The following is a 19,107-nucleotide window of genomic DNA, read 5'->3' on the forward strand; positions in this document are numbered from 1 at the left end:
ATGTTTAGTGCTTCCTTCAGGAGCTCTTATAGGGCAGGCCTGGTGGTGACAAAAATCTCTCAGCATTTGCTTGTCTGTAATGGATTTTATTTCTCCTTCACTTATGAAGCTTAGTTTGGCTAGATATAAAATTCTGGGTTGAAAATTCTTTTCTTTAAGAATTTTGAATATTAGCTCCCACTCTCTTCTGACTTGTAGAGTTTCTGCCGGGAGATCTGCTGTTAGTCTCATGGGCTTCCCTTTGTCAGTAACATGACCTTTCTCTTTGGCTACCCTTAACATTTTTTCCTTCATTTCCACTTTGGTGAATCTGACAATGATGTGTCTTGGAGTTGCTCTTCTTGAGGAGTATCTTTGTGGCGTTCTCTGTATTTCCTGAATTTGAATGTTGACCTACCTTGCTAGGTTGGGGAAGTTCTCCTGGATAATATCCTGCAGAGTGTTTTCCAACTTGGTTCCATTCTCCTCGTCACTTTCAGGTACACCAGTCAGACGTAGATTTGTTCTTTTCACATAGTCCCATATTTCTTGGAGGCTTTGTTCGTTTCTTTTTACTCTTTTTTTCCTAAACTTCTCTTCTGGCTTCATTTCATTCAATTGATCTTCAATCACTGATACCCTTTCTTCCACTTGATCGAATCAGCTACTGAAGCTTGTGCATTCATATTGTAGTTCTTGTGCCATGGTTTTCAGCTCCATCAGGTCATTTAAGGACTTCTCTATACTGGTTATTCTAGTTAGCCATTCATCTAATCTTTTTTCAAGGTTTTTTGCTTCTCTGCGATGGGTTTGAACTTCCTCCTTTAGCTAAGAGAAGTTTGATCGTCTGAAGCCTTCTCTCAACTTGTCAAAGTCATTCTCCATCCAGCTTTGTTCCTTTGCTGGCAAGGAGCTGTGTTCCTTTGGAGGGGGTGAGGTGCTCTGATTTTTAGAATTTTCTGCTTTTCTGCTCTGCTTTTTCCCCATCTTTGTGGTTTTATCTACCTCTGGTCTTTGATGATGATGTCATACAGATGGGGTTTTGGTGTGGATGTCCTTTCTGTTTGTTAGTTTTCCTTCTAATAGTCAGGACCCTCAGCTGCAGGTCTGTTGGAGTTTGCTGGAGGTCAACTCCAGACCCTATTTGCCTGGGTATTAGCAGCAGAGGCTGCAGAACACCGAATATTGCTGAACAGCAAATGTTACTGCCTGATCGTTCCTCTAGAAGCTTCGTCTCAGATGGGTACCTGGCCTTGTGAGTTGTCAGTCTGCCCCTACTTGGGGGTGCCTCCTATTTAGGCTACTCTGGGGCCAGGGACCCACTTGAGGAGGTTGTCTGTCCATTCTCAGATCTCAGACTCCGTGCTGGGAGAACCACTGTTCTCTTCAAAGTTGTCAAACAGGGACATTTAAGTCTGCAGAGGTTTCTGCTGCCTTTTGTTCAGCTATGCCCTGTCCCCAGAGGTGGAGTGTACAGAGGCAGGCAGGCCTCCTTGAGCTGCCATGGGCTCCCCGCAATTCGAGCTTCCAGGCTGCTTTGTTTACCTACTTAAGCCTCAGCAGTGGCGGGTGCCCCTCCCCAGCCTCCCTGCCGCCTTGCAGTTAGATCTCAGACTGCAGTGCTAGCAATGAGGGAGGCCCCATGGGCCTGTGACCCTCCGAGCCAGGCATGGGATATAGTCTCTTGGTGTGCAGTTTGCTGAGACCATTGCAAAAGCACAGTATTAGGGTAGGAGTGATCCGATTTTCCAGGTGCCCTCTGTCACCGCTTCCCTTGGCTAGGAAAGGGAATTCCCTGACCCCTTGCACTTCCCGGGTGAGGCAGTGCCTTGTCCTGCTTCATCTCACGCTCGGTGGGCTGTACCCACTGTTCTGCCTCCACTGTCTGACAAGCCCCAGTGAGATGAGCCCGGTACCTCAGTTGGAAATGCAAAAATCACCCCTCTTCTGCGTCACTGGAGCTGGGAGCTGTAGACTGGAGCTGTTCCTATTCGGCCATCTTGGAACTGCCCCCCTAGAAACAAATTTATTAAAGCCTCTTATTTCAAAGTGATTGAGTTGATGTTGCTATTAATTTTTGTTTGTTTGTTTGTTTTGTTTTGTTTTGAGACGGAGTCTTGCTTTATTCTCCAGGTTGGAGTGCAGTGGCGCGATCTCGGTTCACTACAACCCCCGCCTCCCAGGTTCACGCTATTCTCCTTCCTCAGCCTGGCGAGTAGCTGGGACTACAGGTGCCCTCCACCACGCCCCGCTGATTTTTTGTATTTTTAGTAGAGATGGAGTTTCACCGTGTTAGCCAGGATGGTCTCAATCTCCTGACCTTGTGATCCGCCCGCCTCCGCCTCGCAAAGTGCTGGTTTACTGGCCTGAGCTACTGCACCCGGCATGTTGCTATTACTTTTTAAGCCCTTAAAAACATTATGGTTTTCTTGATTTGACACATCGAATCCAAAATTAGCTGATATTCCAGTAACAAAAGTCTCTTTTTAAATTAAAATATTATACGAGGCACTTAAACAATATAAGTAAGAAAAAGTAGATCAGTATAACCCTTTATACAAAAAGAACCATTAGGAGAATTTTAGTGTAATTTCTTACACTTTTTTACTTATTTTATATAATTTCATACTGCGATAGATATTGATGTCCTGTTTATATTCCCTTTAATATTATATCATAAAAATTTTTTTGTGTTTTATTGCAAATACCATATTAAAGTAATACAGGAATTTAGGTCAAGGTTTTGCATAAATCTATTCCTTAATTCAATTATTGTTTCTATTTCATTGTCATCTTCTAATCAAGTTTTACTTATTTCTGGTTATATCATTGACTGAATTTTATTTTATATTTTTGCTTAGTGTTATAATAGATATATTTTTATATTTTGCTAGTATTTTACCCCCACCTTCCCATTTCCATCCCCCCAAAAAGTAAATGTTAATAGTCTAATATCTTACTCTATTAAAATATAATCGTGTATAGAGACTTATACATATGTGAAAGTGTAGACATACGTTTATTTACAGAAGTATTATTATGTATACATTTGGAGCATCTTTTTCTCATTTTACAATACAAGAAGAACACACTCTAGGTCAGTAAGTGTGGATCTACCACATTCTATGCAATAACGACCTAATATCATAATATGGCTATACCATAATTTATGTGACCATTATTTATTGATGGGCATTCAGGTTATTGTAGGTTTTTGTGGGTTTTACTGTAATAAATATTCTTAAACTTAGAGCTACATATTAGTGTTTATATAGCAGAGCTTTCCAGAAATAGAATGTATGGGGCAGAGAGTATAACTGTCTTAAATTTTAACAGATAATTCACATTGTTTTAAAAATGTTACAGGAATTTATACTCCCTAGACTAATGTATAAGAGAGTAGTATTTTCCTCTAGCATCACCTGTATTAGTTATTCTTTTATTTATTATTATTATTATTTTTTGTAGAGCAGAGTCTTGATACGTTGCCCAGCCTGGCCTCAAACAACTGGGCCCAAGTGATCCTCGCGCCTCAGTCTCCTGAGTAGCTAGGACTGTACAGGCGTGTGCAACCACACCTAGGTTTAGTTACTCTTTTTAATTCTTGGAAAACAATGGTGAACAATGTTATCTCATTGTTAATTTAACACAAAGTCATATTCTGTGTAAAATTATTTCATAAATCTCATTTTAATTGCTGCATATTATTCCATTGAGTAGATGTATTAGAGTTTTTAATTAATTACTTTAATTTGGGTATTTTTAAATGCTTGCTATAATGAATAAAGTTGTAGTAAACACCTTTGAGGTGAAATCCTTTAAAAATATTTTAGAGTTTTCTTTAGGATAGATTCCTAGTGTGCAGATACTAGGTCAAAGGATAATTTTGAAGATCCTGAAATGTATTACCGAGAGCTTTCTGAAAGGCTTGTACTATTTAACACCACCACTTATTCCATGCTTTCTGCCTGTGTGCCTACAGATGAACTCTGAATTACCCATTGTCTACACATGAGTGTAGCTTCTATTCTAAACCTGGTTATCTCATACCCCTATTTTATTCACTCCTCTCTCGATGAAAGAAATAAATCACTGAGTTCTATTTATTCAGCCTTAATTCTTTAATAGCTTTTTAATATCTACTTTTCAGAATTTTACTGTTTCCTTAGCCGAGGCTGCTTCTCTTCTTTGCCTGAATGACAGCAAAAAGCCTTTTAACTGGCCTTACCTCCAGTCTTATCATCTTCTAAGCCATTAGCCACCTTCTTTCCAGAATATTCATTCTGCAATACAGATCAGATCAGTAGCACTTCTCTGTTTAAAACCAAAAGGCTATTCATACTCCTTAGGATGAAGGGTACACTTTTATCTCTACAGCCTCATCTCTCTCTATTCTCATTTCTTTTCCCTATCCCCTCTTTTTTTCCCCCTATCTCTGAACCTTTATGCTGCTTGCTACCTCCTTTATTTGACCTCATCTTATGTGGTGGTTTCTTTTATCTCTATACTGTCTGCCTTCCGACCTTCAAGTTTTGTTGGCTCCTCCTCCAGTTTGTGTGCCAGTTTAGTCATAGCACACTGTCATAATTTCTTGTTAAGTTGTGTGTAAACCCTCCCTCCCCTCATTAGAATGTGAGCTTCTTGAAGCAGAGATTGTATCTTGTTTATCAAGGGTTCCCAGAACTTCACATGGTACCTGTTAGTACCATGATTTGTAGTATGTCTTTGTTGACTAATTGAAAGCAGTTTAGGGACTTATCATCTCTAGAATGAAGTTTTATGGTATAAAAAGTTTTTAATTATCTGCTTTTTTGGATGCCTCTCCAAACAAATTTCCCAAGACTTTTGCTCCTTCACATATACTCTGTGAAAGTCAGCTACGTGTGTTTTCAGTGATTATACAATACTGTTTAACATCTTTACGCTTTTATAAAATCCTAATTTATATCCTATTCCTTTTAACTGGAATGCCCTCCCTTCCTTGCCTTTTCTCTTGTTAAACTTTTTGTCATTCTTTGAAACCTCGCTGATTGTCCTGAGTTTAATTAACATCTTTTCATCCTTCAGGACATAGTATGTATAGATTTCTTTTATAGCATTTATTGTAATATTTCATAGCTTGTGTTTTTATTTCTGTTTTTTTTCTCCTAGTGGACTGAGTTCCAATGAGACCTGTATCTTTGTCATTATATTCATTTCACCTAGTGTCTGCTAAATAAAAGATTATCAGGAAATTTGGTGAATAAATTAGTGACTCAGCTATATTTGAAGAAACATTATTTTAGCCTATGGGATACAATATTATTTTAGAGCCCGATTGCTTTAATTTTTAGACATGATTGCCCCTGGGCCTTTTTGATTTATAAATCAGAAGATTCTAAAAAGATTGAATTTAGCAAGACACTAAATGGATATGGGTGTAATGTATTTTCATGAGGAGAAACAATATTGTAGACAGACCATAGAAATCAGAAAATGGTAATATAACTTAATATTATTACCTTAATATCTATAAATTTTTTATATAGTTGAAAAATACTTTTTATAGTAATTTATATGTCTGCTTTGTAACAGTTGAGAAATAATGCATGTTAAGAAAATAAGGCATTTTGTTCATATTTGCAATATCAATTTTATTACATTTTTAGAAATGGAACTCAGTTTGCATAACCTTAGCTTGAAAATAATTGGTACTGCATTACTGGGAAATAACTTACTCTTCTGTTAACATTAAATTAGCATGTTTCTATCTGTAGTAGTCATAGAATATGTTATTCATGGTTTTTCATACAATTTGAGGTATTTGCATTCTTGTTTATATCTGGAAACATAATTGAAATATGGTTCCTTTACCCACTTATACATTTAATTTAGGGTACTTTGGTATTGAATTTGACATTTATGAAATTTTATTAGAGGGCAATAGGCTTAATTTGTCCCATCATTAGAAAAATTAATTAAACTGAAGATTAGTAGGGAATCATGAAAAAACTTGTTTTAATTAAAAATGTTCATTGCTTATATAGTGTCATAATTCCTGTTTCAGTTAATGGAAACCTGTCAAATTTAGAGTGTTTTCAAATTTGAAGACATTTTTGATGTTGTTAAAACTCAAGGAAACTTAGTTCTGCTGTATAAGAATAAAACTAAAATTTTAAGTTATAACTTAAGTTTATTTTTCTTTTCAAGGTAAATGTTAATGGGAAAAGTGATTTATTTTATTTTATTAAAATAAATTTGGCTATAGATTTTTTCCTTAAATACCATATAAGTGAAAAGAACTATAACCTGTGTGGGTATGTATTTGTATATGTATATATATGTACCTAGTGGCATTTTAGAAGAAATGATTTAATGAAAAATGTTTCCAAAATGTTATTTGGGTTAGGTGCTCCCTTTACCATCAATATGAAGCCCAGGCTCCTTCCTTTCTGTCTCTCTCTTGTTCTCTCTGTGTGTGTGTGTGTGTGTGTGTGTGTGTACATATATCTATATGCAGAATATAGACATTTTTGTTTTGTTTTTGATCATCTGGTTTTCTTAACCTCTATGATGTGTAGTAAACTTGGTAACATTTTTATTTTGGTTTTGTAGCAAGATTAATACAAATATTAAACCTGGAAGACCTTGTTAAAATGTAATGGTTAATTTAAAAATTAGTTTTTTATGTTTCAGTGGGAAACATATTTGTCTTCAGTGAACACATGGCTTACTGACTCTGAATATATATGATATTAAAAAGTATTTGTAAGATAATTTGATTGATTTAAATTGAACTTCTCGATTATCTATTTGAGACTATTAGTAACTACTCAATAATTTTATAAGTATAAAAAGATGGGATTTGTACTTTATAAATTATATTTAAGGTATTAACTTTTATGTGAAATAGTGAGTAGGTTATGGGTGGGGGTGGGGAGCTGGAGTGGGGAAATTGGAAGAAAAGTATAATGTCCAAAACTGTTAAGAATAAATTTTTATGCTTTTTAGTTTGAATTATTTTTTGTTCATTATAGTGTTTTCATTTTGTGAGTTTTTCTATGCACATACAAAATGTTTCTCCTCAGGCCCCCTTGTATTTGCTGGTCCTATTTTTATGAACCATCGAGAACAGGCTCTAGCCAGACTCAGATCCCATCCAGCACAGCTAAAGCATAAACGGGACAAGCACAAAGGTATTTGGTCTTCCTTATCACCTAGGTGGGATACTTTCCCAATTTCTTCCACTTATTTGAATTTTGTCTCTGGGAAAATGCACAAACCTGATTCTTCTACTTTGCTTCTATCATTATGATGTAGCCTGAGGAGAAAGAACATGCTGAAAGTGGTACCATTTGTCAGTGACTGTCATGCTTCTTGTTTCATTTTTTGTTGTTGTTAGCTTTCATTAAGGAGACATTTTACAGTATATATTTTTTCCATTTCTTTTCAAATTTCAAAAAATTAAGGGAAGGTGGAAAAAATTATTGCTTTCTATCTTACATCCTTTATTATTTGCTCCTTAATGACAGATCTGGCCTTTTACAATTCTTTCTTGAATGCTGTTTATATGCTTTAGGATGAACAATATTACTAAATTCACTATATTAAATGATGATAGTAAGACTGCCATTACACTTTTCCACTGTTTATTAATTAAGTTTACATATACGACAAATGAATATACAAATATTTGATGGTTGTGGGTTAAGTAGAGATAAGTGCAAGCAAAGCACAAATCATGAAGACTTTCTCTAGTACCTGGCATTGGTCAGAGGGCTCTCCTAGTCTGTAAGGAAGTAGTAATCTAGCTCGGTATTGTTCTTTGAGATCTCAGAGTTCTGGGTTAATTAAATATATTCTTAAAGCATACTTATTTTCTTATAAGCCACAAATTATGGGTCAGCTAAGATCAGGAAAGAATTTAATACGAAGAATTTATAAATTTATATAAAATGTTTGCCTTGTATCCTGGCCTTTGAACCAGTGCTCTTCCTTGGCTAGCACAACTGAAAATTGCCATTTTCTTAAATGCCTAAGATAGGTCCTGCAAAATAGAATAGGAAGTTTTAAAATATGCTTTCCATGTGGACAAATTAATCTAATTAATGTTTGGATCCTTTTCTTTTTCTTTTTTTTTTGGCTGCAAAACTGTCATAGTGTAATTAAAAAAAAATTTTCATAGGCAATATAGTTTAATCAACTTTATTTTGATCTGCCTCTTTCAGTCTGTCAGTTTGCCACTCAAAACAAAAACATAAAATAGACAAAATTCATCTTTAGTAAAGGTATAAATAGAGCACAACTTAAGATATACTCTGCAGAAATAAAAAGTGTTTTAAATCTAATGCAATTAACCACAGTAAAATTTGTGATTGCTTTATTTACTGAGTGCTTTAACAATGCCATAAATATTTAAGGAATTTTCAACCTGAGACAGCTGATTCCAAAAAGAAAAGATACATATAAGGAGTAATATTTGGAGTATGCAATGAAATTGTTATTGCCAGAATGTCTGATCTCTTATGATTTCTACTATGTCACAGTTAGAACAGATTTTTTTTGGTTTCTTTCTCCCACCAAATACATGAAAGTGAAGTTTTCCCAATAATTTACCTGAGGTTAAATATTCACATTTCATGAAACAGTTTAAAACCTTTTCAGCTCCATGTGAGTATCTCATGGACAAGTATCTTTATTCTTTCCAGATTTTTAAATGAAATGTTAAATGAAGACCAAGGTTACAAATTGAAAGCAGACTTTTCCCAATGTCACATAATGATTGGCTATAGAAATTATTCAGTGAGGCTAGGCACAGTGGCGCATGCCTGTAATTACAACACTTTGGAAGGCTAAGAGGGGTGGATCACTTGAGGTCAGGAGTTTGAGACCAGCCTGGCTAACATGGCGAAACCCCATCTGTACTAAAAATACAAATAATAATAATAATAATAAGCCCAGTGTGGTGGCACATGCCTGTAATCCTAGCTACTCAGGAAGCTGAGGCACGAGCACAATAATCACTTGAACCTGGGAGGCAGAGGTTGCAGTGAAAAAACAAATTATTCAATGATAGCTAGCCTTAAAGTTTGTTTGTTAGGGGGTTACTTTATAACAAGTTTCTTTGTATACTTGTGGCAACCACTCTGTGAGGACCTACTTTGTAATGTCACAGTGTAGGACCAGTTTTATTGGATTTTAGGGTTTTAGAGAGTGAGATAGTTTTCTCTTTTTACTCCCCAAATACATTTACAATGCAAATAATAATTTATCAATTGGTACCCTGTTTTTTTTTTTGTAAAGAGTATTAATTTACTGCTCACTAATTTCCCTCCAGCCACTAACCATTTACACTCACTGTCTTGTCATTTAATTCTCTCTCCATTCACTGCTTTTACTTTTATGGCATGTCGAACATCCCTAATTTGAAAATTCGAAATGCTCCAAGATCTGAGCACCAACATGAAGCCCCCAAGTGGGAAATTCCACACCTGACCTCCTGTGATGGGTTGCAGTCTCAGCACACAGCTTATTCAGTGTCCTTAAGTAAAAACAATCCTCTCGGCCCTCTTCAGCTGTGATAAAGCTTTTCCGTGCACAGCATGATGGTGACACCAATCACAGTTTGTCTACATGGGTGGCGGGAAGTACCTTTGCTTTCTGATAGTGCAGGGTATACAAATTTTCTTGCACCAAATTGTTTAAAATATTGCATAAAATTATCTTCCGGCTATGTGAGTAATGTGTATATGAAATATCAATGAATTTCACATTTAGACTTGGGTCCCATCCCCAAGATATTTCATTACTATATGCAAATATTCCAAAATTTGCAAAAAGTCCGAAATCCAAAACACTTCTGATCCCAAGCTTTTCAAATAAGGGATGCTCAACCTTTACATATTTTCATAGTCTTGATAAATGTTTTTTCTACATATATTTTTCTCTTCACCTTACCCAGTTTATCTTCTAGTTTATCTACTGATAAACTGGAAGTTTATGGTATTAATTGTTATGTTCTGTCTTACATTTAATTATGTTGGTACAAATTATAGGATGATAATAGTTAAAATTTTTTTAGACTGTGACTTTTTTGTGATAGTGTATGGAGAGTAAGAACTGTGGATTCGTTGTTAACAGGGCTAAGTTCTAAGATGGAAAGTTGGAGAACTTCTGGGTGATTGGAGAAAATTCAGAGGAGGTCACAGAATTCATCCTATACAGGCAGATATTGACTAAAGGCAAAATAGAGTATATAGACTGAATCAATAAGTACAATTCCATATGAAATACAGTAAATTATTCTAAAATGCACCCATAAACTATATTTGAAACAGAATTAACATTTGTTTCAGCTATTCAGTACCTTACATAGAAAAATATGTTAATAGTATACATAGTTAGGAACATCTGAATTGTTTTAGAGATAGTCCTAAAATCTATTTTAAAATGACAGATGTGAAAATCTGAAGACACACGGATAAACATCTGAGTCTATTTTGTACTTTCTGTTTGGAAATGTTACAGTGTGATGAAAATATCATAGCCTTTGGAATTAGGCTTCAATTTTATTTCTGATTTTGTCATTTACTAGAACTACATGGCTGTGCAAAATGTCATAATCTCTTTGGCTTCAGTTTTCTTATTTAAAAAACAATAACAGGTAATTCTTAACTGATTGTGTTGCTATGAAGATTGAAATATGTGTGTAGTCTTTGCACACACACATGTGTAGTCCTTGCACATATAAATCCTCCATGAATATTAGCTTTAATATTTTTAATTGAATTATTTGTTTTCTCTTTCAGAATTATCTTAAAGTACAATATTTGAGATTTATGAAATGCATAGTTTATTTTTACAAAAGATTTAAGGTTTCAACCATTTGGTGGTGGTAAAATGCATGAGCCTTATTTATGATTAAACTCCAAATTCGTTGTGCCGTTTATGATTTTGGGCTGATTACTTAACCCCATAACCCTTTAAGCCTTATTTTTTTCATCTGTAAAATGGACAAAGAATGCCTATACCATCAGATTGCTTTATTCATTAAAGAAAGCAACAATAGTAAATATTGATTGAGCACTTTTCATATATTATTTTATTTAATTCTCATGGGACCCTGATGAGTTATATGTCATTGTTACTATATTATAGATAGGCAAGCTAGGACCAAAAGGTCCAGTGTCCAGTTGTCATACAGCCAGCAAATGGTAGAGCCAAGATTCCAATCCAAATTCTTAGGTTCCAGTACCCCCAAGCACTCATCCACTGTGGTATTTGTTTACAGTGTTCAGTTAGCACACAGCAAGTGCTTAGGAAATTGCAACTACTTTTGTCCTTGCTGATTTGTTTTAATGATTTTGCTCAAAGTACTCACTGTGTTCTGTGGTAGTTTCTGTTATATGCATAACTGTAGGATTACCCTCCATAAGTATAGATTTCAGTAAAAATTAAAATTAGAAGTTAGAGTTCCTTAGATATTGAACCCTCTTTTTTCTCTGTGTATACAAATATGTGTATATAATTATATATAATGTGCACATACATACAATATTTTAGTTACATAGTTGCCAAGACTTTGTAGCTACTGTAGTTTCAATGTTACATAGTACACACACACACACACACACACACACACACACAACATATTCATCTTAGGGAAAATACAGATGTGCTCATACTTAAATGACCAATTATAAGATTATTCACATCTGTCAATTTTGTTTTGACAGACAATATTTAATTTTTTATATAGATCTAAGCTTTGGTCTTATTGCTGCTCATTAACACTTTACTGAATAATGAGCTTGAACAGATTTTTTTTGGAGACAGGATCTCACTCTATCACCTAGGCTGGAGTGCAGTGGCACCATCACAGCTCCCTGCAGCCTTGACCTCCCGGGCTCAGGTGATTCTCCCACCTCAGTCGCCCAAGTAGCTGGGACTACAGGTATTCACCACCACACCCAGCTAGTTTTTTGTATTTTTAGTAGAGACAGGGTTTTACTGTGTTGCTCAGGCTGGTCTTGAACTCCTAGGCTCAAGTAATCTGCCTTTCTCAGCCTCCCAAAGCCCTGAGATTATAGGCGTGAACCACCACGCCCAGCTTGAGCAGAATTAATCTTGCTGAATTCACTTGCTGGTTCTGGAATTTGCACTAATTTTTTGGCCGCTTATTAAGTGCCTTTTTTCTTTGATAAACTTTGATTAATGTCTGAGTTATAGGAATTATACTCAATTTTTGACATCAAATACCATATACATATATATTTTAATTCTGCCACTGCCGCTGATATTAAGACCCTCATCTCAATTTTTTTACTTGTAAGATTTTCACTATCTGTAATAATTGAGAAGTAGTTTTGTACAGATATAGTTTGTTTCAATGAACAAAATGTTCTAGTATTATTTTGACCTCTAAATAATAGCTGCTACTTTTTTAGTCATTGTAGTTGTATTCAGTAAATTACCAGCCCTCAAAAAAAATATCCTTCTCTGATGCTATGTCTCTATTGTGGGATTTATGCCTATAAATATAAATCTCCTACTCAACGGAGGAGACGAAATGCTAAATTCAAAGATAAAACCTTCTAACTAGGCATCAATACATTTATATAAAGTGGAATGATACTTGAAATGTTTAAGCCTGGCAGAATTGTATGAATGCAATGTATTTTCTATGTTAAATCTCATTTGGTTTTAATAATTAGACATTTTTACCAATTGAGATAAAGCTGCAAAATTTCTTTACATCTGGCATCTTATTAAATAGCCTTTGGAAGATATGTATTTTTGTGTGTGTGTGTGTGTGTGTGTGTGTGTGTGTGTGTAGGCCTTTGCATATATTTTACCATTCCACTATCTTTCCAACATGAGGAGACTTTGAACTGAGTATATTTTATCTTGGATGGAGTGAAACTAAATGCTGTGTGTGTGTGTTTTTTTTTTTTTTTTTTTTTTTTTAGTCCATCCATTCTTTGGTTTAATTTGGCAAACCCACATTAGATAATTTAGCAGAAGAGGAATTATATTCTTCATCCTATTATAGTAAAACCTCTCACTAATTCTGAATTTATGATATTTGAGATGCAGTATTTGTGATCTTTTTTGAGTAAAAAATTTCAAAATAATTTCTTCCTCTGAATTTTCAGGGTCATACTTATAAGGGGAAACCTGTCTAAAATCACTAGCTTTTCAAACCAAGGGCTCAAGAAATGAAGGATTCCTTCAACGTGCCTTCAGCCTCTGGGTCCAGCAGTTAATTCTTGTATGTTAAAGGACTTTTATGTTTATGGTACATTTTAAATGTAATATTGGCCTATTTTGAAATATAATGTAGGTAACCACACTCTATTTATTGTAGCATTTAGTTTAATCTGTAATCTGTACTGCTTGAAGGTAACAAAACTGAATTTTTACTTCAGTGTTCTGTATGATTAAGACTTCCAGTGAGCCACACAGGCCTACCTGTTTTATGTTATTCCGAATTAGTGAGATTTTACTGTCCTAGTGTCATAAAGAGTTTCAGGCTTTTTGAAATCATAGTCATTTAGTTATGGAAATGAAAGTAATAATGTAGGTGGATTTTGTCTCACCTGGATGTTACTAAAGGTTAGATAAAAAAAGAATAAACACAAAATGATTTACTGTTATTCTGTTTAACATTCTAAAATGCACAATGAAAATACAGAATAAAAAGTGTGTGTCTGTAGATTCACATATGTATCTTCATATAATACACACTTGTTTAGAGTTTCTATACCACTCGAGAGTGGTTTAGACTAGTTGAACTTGTGAAATTCCTTCCAGATTTACATTTATTCTGTGTACAAGGAATTTGAATCTTGATGATATAAAGGTCATATGTTAGTGATGTATAGGAGAAATACATTGTGATTAGAAAAGTAAGTTGTTGTTATTTACACATTCCAAACAAAAATTTTTATATTCTGGAATGTGGTTTTTGATGCTATGGTTAGATTGTTGGAAAATTCAAAGTTGGTTTGCAAAAACCAGGGTAGAGAAAAGGCTTGAAGCAAGCTAAATGAAGGAAATTATAAGAAGGGAGGAGGAGAGAAGGAATGAAAGCAGAAAAAAGGTTTGGTTGAGAGTAGTGATTGGGAACGGGGAGACAACCACAAAGCAATATGGCTGAAGGTGATGGTGGCACAGGAAACATGAATAAGAATAGGCCATTGAACTGCAATATATTGAATAAAGCTCTTTGGTCTTTATACATTTTGAAAAGTTCAGTTGAGTTTCACAATACTGGTGGACAGTGTAGCCTTTCTAAGATCTGTTTAGGAAATCTAAGTCACTTGTGAATCCATTAGCAATTTTTAAAAAATGGCTAGTACTAACAATATCACTAAGTTTAAAATAATTGTTAAATGACTTTGCATGCAGTAATTTTTTATGCAAACTAAATTTTCCCATATAAACTGTTACATTTTAAATTTTGTTATTTCTATAACCTAATGACCCATTTATTATATAAGGTTTTATCCATAACTAGATTTTTATCTCTGTTTTTATTAATTCAGTGATATTCACAAATGGAAGTATATAGTCTATCTTTCAAAATTGCTTCTTTGCAGGTAGATTCTTGATCTATCACTTCTAACAGCTACAGATTCTTCTTGCTTGTTCCTTTTAACATTTTTCTCTTGTTCTTCCATAATAAACTGATTTAAATTTTTATTTTGAAGATGAATAATGGCTTAATTATTCATAATTCACAAATTATAACACTTGCAGATGGAAGTGGAGAAAGAGGCGAAAAGGATGCAAGCAAAATCACAACGTACCCTCCAGGCTCTGTGCGCTTTGACTGTGAGCTCCGGGCAGTCCAAGTCAGCTGTGGATTTCACCATTCAGGTAGCAGCTGGAACTTTAGGGTATAACTGCATTTTTACAATTGTGCTAAGTAACTAATTTGTTCAGATTTGATTAACATAGCCTGTTAACTGTGTGTTAAAAGCTATAGTGTGGCAATCTCTCAAATCTGTAAGATCTTTGTATTTATTACAGAATCTGTTTAAACAACTGTGGCATGATAGAACAAGTACTTATCTAGAGATCTCACTTCTAGTCTGTCTTCCTGTGGACTTCTTTTATAATTCAAGACATTCTTGAAGATGAAATAATCCCTTAAATCTTTTTCAATTCTAGAATGCTGCGGTTTTTTGTAACATGTTCCCTTATTTTATTAATGTTCAGTGATAAATGTACGTCAACAAATTTACTTTCTTAAAATGTAGAAAATAATTAAATTCTTAGTAAATTATTGGCATTTGGGTTAGCTTATGCTGTACCGTTCAGCCTTTATAAAAATGAAAAATGTTAAATTCCTTCCTTGAAGATTATTTGATAAGGCATTAACAGACATTAAAGTTCTGCTCTTTCATTGATATTGTATGTAATTGTGCAGATCTCCTATCCTAGATAGGAGAGAACAATATTTTATATGTAGTTACTCATTATTAAGATTTTACAGTTGACCTGAACCAGTGTGTTACTAAGAATTAATGTTATTAAATGGCATTCATAAGAATTTTTAAGTATGTATTACAAAAAAAATTATACATTTATATGACCTACAAAAATATTTTGCAGAACTAAAATTAATTTCTCATTAAACATAAATTTGTCCTTCAGTTACCTATTTTTAATGGTGCTATAAATCTTAAATAGTGAAAATTACACTGCTTTTAGTATAGTTATGATAGAAGTATAAAATGAAATAATATAATGAAAAAGTAAAGCTGTGTGTTTTGGTTTCAGTGGTTTTAATGGAAAATGGAGATGTCTATACATTTGGTTATGGGCAGCATGGGCAGCTAGGACATGGAGATGTCAACTCCAGGTACTTGCTAACTTTTCATTTGAAGATCCTGAGTTATTTTTTCTTCATTTCTCTTTTCCTTCTTTTTTCTTTCTTTTCTCTTTTTAAATATATATTTCTATAATTAAAATAATATTATACCACTGCTTTGCAAAGTGTGGCCCGTGAATTATTGGGTGGTTTCTGATCTTATAGTTGAGTGCTTTTGTGGGGATAAAAGATTTTGTAGTTTCAGGAGAAAAGTTGATACATATTTTAAATAGGAGAGTGATTATGATTGTCACAAAATATCACTATATTCTTAGCAGTTATCTTTTAAAAGGCTGTGCATGGCAATAGAAAAGATAGTGAATTGTGTTTTTTAAAAATGTCAGCAATGGATTCAAACATATTCCTGATGTCTGTTTTGAAATTTTGGTCTAATAACATGCAGCCATTGAAGCTTTTGAGTAATTTTTTAACAACCTATTGGTCTCTCTGAGTAACTATTTTGACTTACTGCAAATAGCAAAGAACTAATTGTAGTAGAGTGACTGGTAGTAATTTCCTAATATCCCTACTTCATTTGGTAGTGGAGTTTTAGTTTGTGACATGATCATGCAGCTAAAGATTCCCTTTCTCAGCCTCCATTGCAGCAGGATGTGGCCATGTGAACTTAAGTGATAGGTGCCACTTTGGAATCTTGCTGTTAAAGGGAAAAGGTATACCTTTCCATTTTCCCTTCTCTCCTCGCAGCTTGCTGGCTGGAATGAATACGTGGTAGCAGAAACTAAAGAAGTCATCATAGAGATAAGTTGGAGACTGTGTATTGAGAATGGCAGAATTATAAGATAGGAATAGACTGGGTCTCTGACACCATGAACTGCCTCATCAGCTTCTTACAATTGCATGCTTCTTGCGTGAGAAATAACTTCTATCTTGAAGTCCCTCTTACTTGTCTGTCATTACAGCAGCTGAGTTTGTATTGTACATAATGCAGTCAGAATACTTTTGGTCAAAAGTAATAGAAAATCCATTTTTATTTGTTCAGGTCTTCCAGGAAGCAGATGCCAAGACAGGATTAGATGTGCAAATAATTTATTAGGGGAAAACTCCTGTGAAAAAGATAAAGGGGAAAAGCACAAGCACAGACAGGGAACACCTTCGGATACGATGTAGTTTTGACCCTATGAAAGGAGAAAGAGAAGGAAGAATTGGGTGGGAGGAGTCTTAAGTTACAGCATAGCATTAAGAGAGTTTTAGCCAGGCCAGTGATGTGTCCCCAAGCCGAGGATACCTTTGGAAGGGTCCTGCATTGGGCAGTAATAGACCAACATTCATACCTTCACCATGCTCAGTCACAGCTGGTAACACCCCAGGGTACGAATGTCCTCATGCATCCAAAGGGACAGCACCTGAGGCTGTTACAATAGTTACCTCTGCTCTCTGTAGCAGATTGTCTTGAAGGAGATGTGAGTGGTCTGTGTCTGTGGCTGTTTCACCATGGAAACAGGAGTATTTATGACGTCTGGAAAGATACAGAACAGCTTCAAGCCAGACTTCACTCAGCAATTCACTTTGCTGCAAAAACTCGCCTTTTTGACCCTCTACTCTGCCTTATTCTTCCTTGTAGTCACAGTGTGAATTAAGTGAAGACTTTTATGGTTTCTCCTTTACATACAGTGAAAGAAAGAGAACTTCTCTTCATGTAATCATTAAATAAAATTCAACGTTGTTACTGTGTCTTGAACTCACCCTACTATTGTGGCAGGGATGGAATTCTGTCATTTACATGGTAAATACTAGTGATTCTTAACCCTGGCTGTATATTAGAATTACTTAGGGAATTTGAAAAAATATCATACATGGAATCTACATCCAGCATTTCTGAGAGATGTGTGTGTTGGAAGGCTTGTGGGTGGGACAGGGGTGGGGAGTGGTCCTTGATAGGATGGCAGCATCAGTTTTTTTCTAAAAGGTCCCCAGATTCTATATGTATCCGGGATAAGAACCACTCTCTACCCCTCGAGCTGAGGCAGGGTCAGATCCATGGGCACTGCATTAAAAAATGGCAATGAAAGGGAGTGTCCTGAGTTACATTTATGAATTTTGTTCCTAATGATAAGAGACTATTGAGATATCATTGAGTTGAACTTCTTGTTAAAAATACAAGTGAAACATAAAATTGATACTACTATCAAGAGGTTTGTAAAACTATCACAATCACAAATACTTAATGATGAATATCATGGTTGCAAAGAGCAAAGATGTCTTTGGCAGAATTACTTTATCAGATGTGTCTGCTGGATATGACATAATATCAACAGGGTTGAGCAATTACTGTCACAGGTGTTAGATGCCAACTGATATTTTGCTCTGCAATTGAGTAACATTACTGAAATGCAGAGGCTGAATCTGGGTTGTAATTACAGTTGGCCCTCTGTACCTGTGGGTTCTGCATCTGGGGATTCCATCAATCTTGACAGAAAACCTAGTTAAGCCTATGATAATTACATCTGTACTGAACATGTACAGATGTTTTTGTCATTATTTCCTAAACAACAGAGTGTAACAACTATTAACATGGTGTTTACATTGTATTAGGTATTATAAGTAACCTAGAGATGTTTTAAAGTATACAGGAGGATGTACCTAGTTTATGTACAAATACTATGCCAATTTATATAAGGGATTTGAGTGTCTATGGAGTTTGGTAGCTGCAGGGGATCCTGGAACCAATTCTCCATGGATGTTGAGGGATGACTGTAATCTGTGTGGGGAAGAACGTGGCAGCGTTTTGTTCTGTTTCTCATTTGAGAGTTGGGACACAGAAGAAGAGGGTTTATTTGTATCATCATGGCTATTGTTGTTGTTGTTATTTAGCTGTTGTTTATTTTGTGAGCCGTAGAAATTGGGAAAGGTGCATTGCAGTTAGGTAAGATGGGGTCTCAGTCATGTATGCAGCAAAGAGGGCACTTCACAGAAAATAATTGGCAAATAGCAGTATTTTGTGGTCTTGCCAGAGTGGAAAGGGAAATAATGAAAAGCATGGCCATGTTATAGTCAAGTTATGTTATCTTACTCTGCACTTGACATTCAGAAGAAGGAGCAGCGTGAGCACAACATCCTTCCACTCTGCACTGAGGTGTGATGGCGACTGAGAGGGAAGGTGTTCATGTCAGCTTTTAAAATGAAGAGATACGTAAAAACATGACTTCGTGGTCCTGGTTATAACAGTGAACACAATTCTTTGATTCCCAAGTCTGAAGAGATACAGGGCAGTTTCAGGCCAGACTTCCTCAGGTGATAATATTGTAGTAATA

At 35.1% G+C, this 19,107-nt stretch overlaps 1 protein-coding gene across 17 annotated transcripts in view; it reads left to right on the forward strand.

Annotated features, from left to right (window-relative positions):
* Nucleotides 1–19,107, forward strand: part of LOC105481778 (MYC binding protein 2) — a 285,288-nt gene that overhangs the window by 96,040 nt on the left and 170,141 nt on the right. For 15 of the 17 annotated variants that reach the window (XM_071081184.1, XM_071081186.1, XM_071081190.1 and 12 more), the window contains exons 18-20: nucleotides 7,047–7,154; nucleotides 14,719–14,838; nucleotides 15,745–15,826. In XM_071081184.1, the coding sequence (XP_070937285.1) occupies nucleotides 7,047–7,154; nucleotides 14,719–14,838; nucleotides 15,745–15,826 (310 nt within the window). Of the gene's footprint in view, nucleotides 1–7,046; nucleotides 7,155–13,115; nucleotides 13,229–14,718; nucleotides 14,839–15,744; nucleotides 15,827–19,107 lie in introns of those variants that run through there. The other 2 variants (XM_071081199.1, XM_071081191.1) reach the window with 2 other exon arrangements.

The sequence above is a fragment of the Macaca nemestrina genome, chromosome 16 (assembly GCF_043159975.1).
Source record: "Macaca nemestrina isolate mMacNem1 chromosome 16, mMacNem.hap1, whole genome shotgun sequence".
In the NCBI taxonomy this organism is placed as follows: Eukaryota; Metazoa; Chordata; class Mammalia; order Primates; family Cercopithecidae; genus Macaca; species Macaca nemestrina.